This window comes from Lathyrus oleraceus, chromosome 3, assembly GCF_024323335.1.
Source record: "Lathyrus oleraceus cultivar Zhongwan6 chromosome 3, CAAS_Psat_ZW6_1.0, whole genome shotgun sequence".
Lineage (NCBI taxonomy): Eukaryota > Viridiplantae > Streptophyta > Magnoliopsida > Fabales > Fabaceae > Lathyrus > Lathyrus oleraceus.
The window spans coordinates 284439358-284451549 of record NC_066581.1 but is presented as its reverse complement, the minus strand read 5'-3'; the positions used below and the strand labels follow the sequence as shown (position 1 = coordinate 284451549).

The window sequence follows — 12192 nt, the reverse complement described above, 5'->3', positions numbered from 1 at the left end:
CATGTCTCCCACCTTTAATTCGCCTACTGGTCTCGGATACGGATTATAGAAGACACTATCGGACGTTTCATCGTCGTGAAGATCCATATTTATCATATGTTGAGGAGGATTGTAGGCATGACTAGGAGGTATTGGTGGTGGTTGAGCCTCATCTTCATCGTCGTTGTTCAGGATGTGATCAACCTGTATCTCAGTCTCCTCTTCTTCTTCATCAACAACGTCGACTTCTACTTCTGCTTCTGGGTTGAGTTCATCTGACCATTGTGCATCATCTGCAGCATCTTCACCAGCTGCATCCTGATCGGTTAGTTGAGACTGTTGAGACGGTATACATGGTTGTAGAGTAATGTACAACTCGATACAATCCATGCCTGAATGTTCATGACTAAGAAACATGTTTTCAACATCTTCATCGTCTCGTATCTTAAGGGGGAAAACTTACATTGACCATTCTAAAAAATATATAGGATTTTGATATGTCATCTTTGACACAATACCTGATCCTATAAAGGATTGTATTCTTTTTTTCAAATGCAAAAAGGTTTCATTTCTCTTCATCGTGACTCTAATGGTATCAGTGTTTCTAAAACAAAAACCATGAAGCTCAGACTCAAAAGTTTCACCGTTGCAGTGAACGTTGACACTGTATAATGATGAAGATGACATTTTGGAGATGAAAACTATTTTGCAAGTGCAGATGAATGTGAGTGAAGTGTCTTGGATGTTGATAGTAAGACACTTAAATAGATGGTATCAGTGTCTCACATGCTAGCTAGTTCTGAGATGATGTGTCGGACATTGAAGCTACTTTGAGATAATGTGTCAAGCATGCAAGTCAGTTCTGAGATGAGGTGTCTGTCATGCAATACAGTGTGAGTTGAGGTGTCAAGCATGCTAGCTAGTCATGAGTTGATGTGTCTGTCATGCAAGACAGTGTGAGTTGATGTGTCCAGCATGCTAGCTAGTCAAGACAGAAGTGAGTCTTCAGCATGCAGGATACTAGAGAGCCACGTGTCTGAGATGATGTGTCAATCCTGCAAGACAGTGTGAGTTGATGTGTCAACCAGGCAAGCTATCAAGAAGTGACTCTTCAGTATGTAGGAGACAAGATAGCCATGTGTCGGAGATGTAAGACAGTTCTGAGATGATGTGTCAGTCAGGCAAGACAGTGTGAGTTGATGTGTCAGATAGGCAACCTATCAAGAAGTGAGTCTTCAGCATGCAGGATACTAGAGAGCCACGTGTCTGAGATGATGTGTCAATCCTGCAAGACAGTGTGAGTTGATGTGTCAACCAGGCAAGCTATCAAGAAGTTAGTCATCAGCATGCAGGAGACAAGACAACCACGTGTCGGACACCTAAGATGGTCAGACATGATGTGTCAACCATGCAAGCTATCAAGAAGCTAGTCATCAGCATGCAGGAGACAAGACAGACACGTGTCGGACACCTAAGATGGTCAGAGATGATGTGTCAATCATGCAAGCCATCCATAAGTGAGTTGTTCAGCATGCAGGAGACAACAATGCCACGTGTCAGACATGCAGATGGTGGCGCCAATTGGTTTGGCGCCTACACTTAAGGCTTGTACATGGTCGCCAATTTGAATGGCGCCCCCATGGAGTCAGTCCTCGAAACCAAGCATTCAGAACTTGCCTTGCATGCATGTACCCTATGGTGTCGCCAATTTGAATGGCGCCCCCTCTTTATGATTGTACATGGTCGCCAAATGAGGTGGAGACACCATGCAAACACAATTTTTTATGCTCTCCTCCATTTGCCTATAAATTCATCCACTCCTTCAACAATTCTTCCACACCAACATTCTCACTACTTCATCTACATTACTTCTTTTACAATTTCATCTTTAACAAAATCTTCCAATTTCATCTACACCAACTCCCCAACAATATGTCTTTACTCACAATGGGCGAAGCACACAGAGGAACAGTTGCAAACATCGCAACATACGTAAGTTTTTTCTTATACTAATTTTTTATGTTTCATCTCCACCAACCCCATTTTATTTTGAAATACCAACTTAGTCAAGTGTTATATTATTTCTATTATAGGATGTATCAAGGTTTCGAACTCGAGTCCACGAATTTGTCCCAATGGACCCGATGATTCAACCTTATGTTGAACTCGCCGGTTTTGGTCACATTAGCAAGATTATGTCTTGGTCTATAGATAACAAGTTCATTCTAGCCTTATGCTAAAGATGGAGGCCAGAGACACACACATTTTGGTTTCCAACCGGTGAGTGTACCGTGACGTTAGAAGACGTCTACATGCTTTTAGGACTACGAATTGAAGGCAAAGCTGTTAATGGTAAGACCAACTATGCAAATTCAATTTGCATGGAGCTTTTAGACACTGATTTGTTAGATGATAATGCTAGAGGTCAAGGTATACTACTCTCACGCCTAAAGGCATATTATAATAGTTTATATTTAGATGAGAATTCTACCGAAGATGCTCGAATAATCAAAACTAGATGTTACATTATGTTGTTACTAGGATCCTTTTTATTTCCCGAAGGTAGTGGTTCTAGCATGCATATTATGTACTTACCTTTACTTAGACATATAGATAGAATAGGTAGTTACAGTTGGGGATCCGCATGTCTAGCCTATCTCTATAGTTCGTTGTGCAAAAACTCCCACAAAGACACATCTACATTTTCTGGATGTGCTGTTTTGCTACAAGCATGGGGATGGTCAAGACTACCGTCTCTAGCACCGGTCAATAACAACCCCTTCACTTTTCCATATGCAAAAAAGTAAGTTGTTTAAATTGCTATATCTTTACTTACTTCCTTACAGTTTAGTACCCATAACTAATTTATTTTAAATTTTGGTGTAGATGGTCGGCACGTGGTATGAATTACAGCAGATGTCCGAGACACTGTATTACTCAGTATCGCAACCTGTTGGATCACCTTCGACCGACAGACGTAAGCAAAATAACTTCATTAATTCGTCATATTATGTTGACTTTTTCTACATTCATTTAAATCCTATCGTCTTTAACATTTCAGTTCATTTGGCGTCCATACCTTAATATGGATCATGAGCATCAGGTCAACCCTGAAGATGCAGCCGTATGGACAGCATGCACACCGATAATACGGTTCACAACAGTGGAGATGCACAACACCGATCGTGTGAAGCTGCAGTTCGGTATGGTCCAGAATATCCCAGACCCCCAACTAGCCTAGGAGAATGACATATGCGTAAAGTGAACGACCAATGGAACAACAACCCTTGGCAAACCTTCGCAAGATCAGAGTGTCGCAAGTGGAAGCACCGTCATGACCATGTCTTAACTGACGCAGTCATGCCAAATGAGGTAAAACCAAGTCAGACTTATATGGCTTGGTATAGATCGGTTGGATTTCAATTCATCGCCGATGATATGTACCTCTACGACCCACGCCAGACAAGTTACACACAAGAAGGATCAACATCTAACCTCCAACAACATTCTCAGCCCGGTTACTCACAACCACCTATCCGTCAAACTTTCCGTTCCACAAACACACAAACATACAACCAAAACATGCCATTCACCCAACCCCAATACCAAGAATATCCCCCATACCACCACCAACAAATGGACCATCAACCTCAGACCGAACATCGCTTCACACCCACACCATCACCCTACCAAAGTCGCCTTAGCCAAAACACTAACCGCCCCTCCTCCTACCGTAGCCAAGAACCCCAAACATCACAATACCAAAACATCCCACAACCATATCTCTTCCAAACACCCCAACAACCTTTCCAACCGTTCCTAGACCCATCATTCACACCCATGTCTCCCTTCAACCGTCCCGGTCGCCCATCCATGAGTCAACCACACCCCAACTTCTCTGGCATGGGTCATGAGCTCAGCTACGCCGGTACACCTGTTGGTGTAAGCCCTAGAGGCCAATACTTTTGATACTTGTATCGAATTATTTATTAATAATAAAAGGCTTTTTCTTTATTACGTTTGTTTAATAAAGTCCCTAGAATAGCTAGTCTATTTAATGTATCAAGTATGACTTGATCATGAGATCACATTAAACATAAGGACACTATTCTTAAAGTATCCGTAGTCGAGCTTTATTGTGAAGTGGGATGACATTAAAGCATTAAGACTATTATGTATATAGACTGATGATCACATCTCATGGATCATGGATAAGGAGTTATCAAGTCTTAAACATAGGTATGAATATTAAGAGTAATATTTATATCGGATTGACCCGCTATGAGAATACTATATAGAAAGTTATGCAAAGCGTCATAAGTTATTCTCATGGTGATAATGGTGTATACCACTCTTCGACCTGAAACCACTATGGACCCTAGATGTAGAGTCGAGTGCTTTATTGCTGATCAAACGTTGTCCGTAACTGGATAACCATAAAGACAGTTGATGGGTACTCCACGAAGCATGCTGAGGGACATGAGTGACCTAGATGGAATTTGCCCATCCTGCATAACAGGATAAATGTCTATGGGCCCAATATTGAACTAGACAAGGATGACACGGTCTATGCCTTGTGTTCAATATAGACATAAGGGCAAAAGGGTAATTATACACATAAGTATTATCACAGAAGGAATTGTCAAATCACTTGACATTTGCGTGTCTTGGGTAGCAGTGGTGTGTTGCTAGGTACCGCTCACTGTTTATTATGTTAAATACATGATTTAATATAATTGCCAATGCCGCGAAAACCTACAGGGTCACACACAAAGGACGGATTGATGAGAGATAGAGTAACTAAGGAATACCGTAAGGTACGGTGCCCTTAAGTGAATTATAGAACATCGTAAGGTACGGTGTACTTGAGTAGAATACGAAATATGGTAAGGTACCATGGGCTTAAGTGATTTTGGGCATATTATAAGATATGGGCCAAAATACACTTAAGTGGGCCTTTTAGCTTGAAGCTCACACAAGTGGTTCTATAAATAGAACCCTTGTGCAGAAGCATTCATTGCGGTTGCATTATTTTCGTTTTCTCTCACTCTCTCTCTCTCACTCAAAGCCTTCATTCGTACCAGCTAGCACTGAGATTGAAGGAACCCGTTCGTGTGGACTGAGTAGAGACGTTGTCATCGTTCAACGTTCGTGATCGCTCCGTGGATCGCATCAAAGGTTTTGATCGTCACAAGAGATCTACACCAAAGGTTTCAATCATCGCACGAGGTAAATATTCTATCACTGATCATGACCATTCGTAAGGATCTCTAAAGGAGAAATTTTTAATTTCCGCTGCGTTTTAGACCGCAATTCTCCTTCAACACCATCATTGAATACTGAAGACTATGCTGAGTTGGCTGAATACCTCAACGGATCTTCTCCTGTAGGAGGTAATGACGCTCCTGGACCATCAGATGAACAAACACCGGTGCAGAATCGTCAACGTGGGTTAGGGCCAAGGGTTAGGGTAGCTAGGGGATGTGGGACCGGAGGTCGGTTAGGTGATCCCGGTCATCACCATTAGGATTCTTTGTGTAAAATCCAAATTTTATTAATATCAATTCGTATTATATCAAATTTATCTTTGTGTAAACTCCAAACATTAGGTTTCTTTGTCTAAACTCCATTTTGGCAAAATTCACATACACATGTTTTGACTGAAACTCCATTGAGATGTATACTTAAATTGTTATGTTGGACAAAATTTCATAATTCTAAAATAAACACATATGATAATACAAAACATTATAGGTCAGATAACAATTGAAATGTCAAAGAGTCCAAGTTCAGGTGCCCATACCTTTCTCATAAAAAATGCAAATGATGCAAATTTTTTGTCCAAATTCATTATCTTGAAAAGATCTAAAACTTTTATGTTGAAGGTTTTGTCATTTGAGGCTTTTATCATTCAAACAGAAGGGCTTGAATTTGATCCCTTTTGGCAAAATTCACATACACATGTTTTGATAGAAACCCTAATTTTGGGTCAAGTTCGCAAGGACCTAACTCACTCATTTTTAATTATTTTGAGGTGGGACCAAGTGCATTGGAAAATTTAAGATGTGTACTTCACTTGTTATGTTGGACAAAAATTCATAACTCTAACACAAACACATGCAATAATACAAAACATTATAGGTCAGATAACAGTTAAAATGTCAAAGAGTCCAAGTTCAGGTGCCCATACCTTTCTCATATAAATTGCAAATGATGCAAAACTTTAGTCCAGATTCATTATCTTGAAAAGATCTACAACTTTTATGTTGAAGGTTTTGTCATTTGAGGATTTTATCATTCAAACAGAAGGGCTTGAAGTTGGTCCCTTTTGGCAAAATTCACATACTCATGTTTTGACATAAACCCTAATTTTGGGTCAAGTTCGCAAAGACCTAACTCACTCATTTTTAATTATTTTGAAGTGGGACCAAGTGAATTGGAAAATTTAATATGTCTACTTCAAATGTTATGTTGGACAAAAATTCATATTCCTAAAAGAAACACATGCAATACTACAAAACATTATAGGTCAGATAACAGTTGAAAAACTCAGAAGTCCAACTTCAACTGCCCATAACTTTCTCATAAAAAATCCAAATGATGCAAAATTTATATCCAAATTCATTGTATTGAAAAGATCTACAACTTTCATGTTGGAGGTTTTTCATTTGATGCTTTTTTAAGGGAGGCGCCAATTGGATTGACGTCCCCTCTTAAAAATTACACATAGGTGCCAATTGGATTGGCTAGGGCAGGTGCCCTAACCAATCCAATTGGCGCCTCCTTGCAATTTTTAAGAAGGATCGCCAATCCAATTGGCGCCTCCTCCTAAAAGTGGGGTATTTTGAGAATTTTCCTGAAAAATAGGGTATTTTGGGATTTTTTTCGAAAAAGAGGATTATCTCGGTAAAAAAACCTAATTAAGTAGGATATATCAAAAAACGAGGCATACAAGTGATTAAGTAGGAAACATGGTAGTTCACATTCCACCAAGTATGTATGGGTGGACAAGAAAACCGAACCCGACCGAAACCGAATATAATATAGCATACTGTGGGTTACTACCACTGATTACTGCAGTTTCAGAAGTCATATGTAGCATACTGTGGTTATTATTATTAGTGATTATTGCAGTTTCAGAACTCATAATAACATATCTATCTATCTTCTCATACATACAAGTGTTTTACAGCCACACATTAGCACCGCCAACATATTATTTGTTTGGAAAGTTCTTTTTATGGGTTTTTTATTCTATTTAACTTTCAACTCTTTATTAATTCCTTTCTATTCACTCATCAGTTTTTATTCTTGATTCATGAATGAAACCTTTCAAAAATGAAGAAAGTATAAAATACTAGTGTTGTTTGTGTAAACAAATAAGAGAAGAAGGTGGAAGTTGTGGAGGAACTTTATGGTTGTTAGATATCATTAGGAGATGCATAAGAACAAGACTTACATAACTCATCTAAAAAATATTTATACCTTAATTAGAAGAAATCTCGGATGTAGGTTTATACCAAAACTCAGTAACCCTTACTGAGAAGTACGAACTTTACCGTTTGATGCGCCAATTTCCACAACATGACCGCCCATTGTCTTGCTAGAAATGTTAACTCAGCACAATGCTCTTTCATTCCTACAATCAAATTTATCATTTTTAAATATATAAAACATGTAACAACTACACAATATCGTTACACAAAAATTTAGTATTAACAGCTAGCACTTTCCATCATATCACACTTTTTAAATATATAAAACATGTAACAACCCGCACTTTTCAATTTCCATCATATTGCACTTTTTTTCTATGTATGATATCTAACATTAAATATAGTCTTAACAACTACACACATTTTTTTATAAACGTCATTCCATTATGTTAACAGCTACACAATATTTACCCAACCATCTTTTACCAAATGGTTGCATACGAAGTTATATCTAACACAAAAAAATGTAATATGAAATATAGTCCTAACAACTACACAAAAATTTCTATAACATGTAATTTACTGCATTTGAAAAGTATAACATGTAATTTACTGCATCTGCAAAGTATGATAGCTAGCATCCTAAATTGATATCTACTAATACAAAATATGTATCTACAATTGTTCAACCAATTTAAAGTACCGCATATGCATAATTTATTAAACCAGAAACTAGTGCATATGCATAACTTACTAAATCAAAAACTAGTTCAATAGCTGATATGCCAAGTGGGAAGGGGAGGAAGTGCATCACTAGTGCATAACTTACATAATTTATTAAACCAGAAACTAGTGCATCTGCATAACTCCACTTGCACTATGTTTCCTTTTGTTTCTACCAGTGGAGAGGGGAGGAAGTGCAGCACCAGCTGCTGCTGGTTGTGTTTGTTGAGTAGGGGAAACAGGATGCTCCATAATTGAAAAGATTTGGAGAAATTAAAAAACACACACTGCATATTACTAACAGACAATAAACTAGCATACTACACAACTATACAACTGACAATAAATTTGCATTATCATTGTAAAGAACTATAAATGTCTGCCTATTATATATATATATATATATATATATATATATATATATATATATATATATATATATATATATATATGCGCCAAAATCTATCAAAAAAATCAACCAAAAACAAAAAATTATCTTCAATATTTCAGGATTTCTCTATGGTTCTTTATCAGATCTAAGGAAGCCTCCCCTCCCTCATCTGCACATGAGCATGTGCCTCCTACAAATTCTGACAACTCACAAATTAAAATACAACCAGTGTATAAGCAGTACTAAATACAAGCCAAGCATCATACAATGTTTCAAACTTTAAATTAAGGCAGTCCTTTAATTTGAACCTAAGTAATTTCTAAGAATCTCCAAGCATCAATCAAGGTTTCCAACATACAAGTCAAGAAAACATGTGTTGTTGAATGAAATCATAGTTCAGCAGTTCATACATGTCCCACACGTCAAAAAATGAGTTTCAAAAAGTGTATCCAAAAAACAAAGACTTGTGTTGTTGAGTCACAAAGTGACTCCAAAATATTCAAAAAAATTCACACCTACAAATAAATTTATAAAACCAAAAACCATGTAAAATAATCGAATTCATATCGAAGTGTGAATTAAACAGGCCCAATTTTCCTAGGAGCAACTGTTCCATCAATAGCTGCTTGAAACTCTAAAAGTTATTAAAAATAAATAATGATGCTTAATTTTAACAAACAATATTTAAAATAAGTTTAAAATAAACAATATTTTGACTCATAAAGTACCTGAAACAATTGAATCAGTTATCTCATATTCTTTAATCATATTAAGGACTTTTAGGTCCTCATTAAAAGGCCTTAACTAGTTTTGAGAATAAATAAGGGCCTCAACCATTTCAGGACTTAAAGAGCTCCTATACATGTCTAAAATCCCCCCATTCCCCCGTGCTAAAAGCACTTTCTGAAGCTACGCTCGAAATAACACATCACGAACCAATGTTGTTAAAATAGGATAACTGGTGCAATTTATCTTCCACCAGTTAAGAATGTTAAAGTTTTCTTCCCCATCCTCGCAATAAGGTCCACCTAAGTACTTTTCTAGTTCATTTTGATTTTCAATTTTTTCTTTCTCTTTCAAGTGTCTTTTAAAAGCATCATCCCGTGTAAAAATGGATGGACTCTTAGTTTGAGAAGATATTTCTCCAAGGAAAATGCTCCCTAATGGTTCATTTACTAGACCATCCCCAACATTCTTATCATGCTCAAATTTATATCAATTGTATAATTTAAAAAGACTAGTTTTTACACACTCAATATCTTTCTTGACAAGTTCGCTACAAATCCCATACATGTCATTAAAAGACCACTCAATATAGCCAAACTTAAACCTAGGGTCAAAGATCACACCAAAGTAATGAAAATGGTTCACTTTTCCCATATCTCCCCAATACTTATCATATTTAGTCTTCATATTTGAAACCATGGGAGCCATAAATATATTCATATTCAAAGACGCTTCTTGAAGCTCACACAAAATTGAAAACAAGTTATGAAAAGCTGAATGCAAACACACTACTTGTGAAGCTGAAAAGACTTTGGTTGCTTCATAGAAAGTGTTTAAAAAAATCACAAAAGCCCTAGCTTTTTCCCAATCAACGAAACCAGGTGGACCATAAAGGTGAAAAAATTCCATGTATCCAGGGTCCTCATCCTCTAACTTTTCAAATGTTGCCTCAAACTTTTCAGCAGCATCCAACATCAAGTAAGTGGAATTCCACCTTGTAAAAACATCAAGACAAAGATTTTTTTTACATGTTATCCCAGAAATTTCAATACACTCCTTAAATTTTAAAGCTCTTTGTGGAGAAGACCTCACAAACCTAACATCATCATGAATACTTTCAATAGCCAATTCGTGGTCTTTTTATCCATCTCTCACTATCAAATTTAAGACATGGGCAACCCACCTCATATGAAAAAAATCCCCTTCACCCGTTAGAGCATTCTTGTTCTTAAGTCTTTTTTCCAAATAAGACACAACCACATCATTACTTGTTGCATTGTCAAGTGTAATTGTTGACACTTTTCTAAGTCCTCATTCCTTCAAAACCTCATCGACTTTCTTACCAATGGTTTCACCTTTGTGATTTGGAACTAAACTAAAACTAATAATTTTTTTTGGTATTTCCATGTGTTGTCAATAAAGTGTGTAGTGGTGGCCATATAACTAAGGTTTTGAACGAAAGTCCAACAATCTGTGGTTAGTGCTACCATTGTAAAACCAGATTTAAAAAGAGCTTTAAGTCATGACTTTCCATCTATGTAAAAGCTGAAAACAATCCCTAGAAACAGTCCTCCTTAAAGGGATAATCATTTGTGGTTGCAATTATTTACGTAGTCTTTTAAAACCATCACCCTCAAGGGTTGTTCATCAAGGATGACAAAGGTGTTAATGGCCTTCCTACATGCTGCAAGATTGAACCTTTGGCTCGTAGAACCTAAAAAACCATCGTCACCACTTACAAGGTTTCTTTGTGTAGGGTCTTTCAGTAAAAGGTTAGTGTTTTTATCGAGTGAGATAACATGTTAGATGTTCCGTGTGTTTTAGGGTCGCATCGGTATCTTTTGTGACAATGTTTACACACGGCTATTGGTTCAGGCTCATCAGGTAAAATGTTAAAGTCTAACCAAAAAGGGAAAGTTTTCCTAGTTCCACTAACATTTTGTTTCCTTTATTTCCTATCATCGGGAATGGGAGGGAGTGCAGCACCAGCTTCTGCTGGTTGTGTTGGTTGAATAAGGGAAATAGGGAGTTTCGTGACTGAAAAAATAGTGGTAAATTAAAAACAATCACACACAGACACACTTTTAAACATACACATTCTTAAACACACATTCATTTAACACTTCTAAAAAACACACATATTCATGTCATACACACTATTAGACACATACCATACAAATTTCCATAAAAACTTTAAGTTCATGCCATAGACACATGGTATTGTTAGATTTTTCATAAAGTATACAATACGAATTTCTATAAAAACATTAAATTCATGCCATAAACACATGGTATTATTATATTTTCATAAAACAAATCAGATATAAAATATTTTTATTTTAACTCAAAGTTTACAATCATATAATGTACTTGATTCATATTAAAACACTTATCCATTTCAAACTATAAAAATAAATTACCGTCATAAATAACTTATTATGAAAACATTATTAAGTAACTCATTCATTTAGTAAAATATTAACAACACTACAAGAATAACTTTGTGCAGCCACGTGATTTAGTGACGTGAAATGCACGTGGCAAAAAATGCCAATTACGACGTGAATTTCACGTGGCTAAAGATAAAATATAATAAAAAAATGGAATGACAACTTTTCAGGTTGGGGGGAAATGAAAATAATTAAAATTTGGTAGTGACATGCAGATCACGTCGCTATTTTAAATTTAAAATTCAAATAATGTTTTGTGAAATGTAATTCACGTCGCAACTAGTGACGTGCTGATCACGTGGGTACATGTGGTGTAATTTAATTTCCGAAATGACAATCACGTCGCAAATAGCGACGTGACAAGCATGTGGGTACTGGGTTCAGAGAGACGTTATAGATGACCGTTGAATGTTTTGTGGCGTGTAAATCACGTCGCAAATAGCGACGTGTTTACCACGTGGGAACCTTTCCTTTAACTTCCCTCTTC

At 36.8% G+C, this 12192-nt stretch overlaps 1 protein-coding gene across 1 annotated transcript; it reads left to right on the top strand.

Moving 5' to 3' along the window:
- The first annotated feature begins 1836 nt into the window (after positions 1-1836).
- On the top strand, positions 1837-8371 carry LOC127130882 (protein MAIN-LIKE 2-like). Its single transcript, XM_051059839.1, has 5 exons — positions 1837-1971; positions 2073-2782; positions 2866-2956; positions 3041-3142; positions 8318-8371. Exons 2-5 carry the CDS (start codon positions 2292-2294, stop codon positions 8369-8371), a joined length of 738 nt encoding a protein of 245 aa, XP_050915796.1. The 5' UTR covers positions 1837-1971; positions 2073-2291.
- Positions 8372-12192: the final 3821 nt, after the last annotated feature.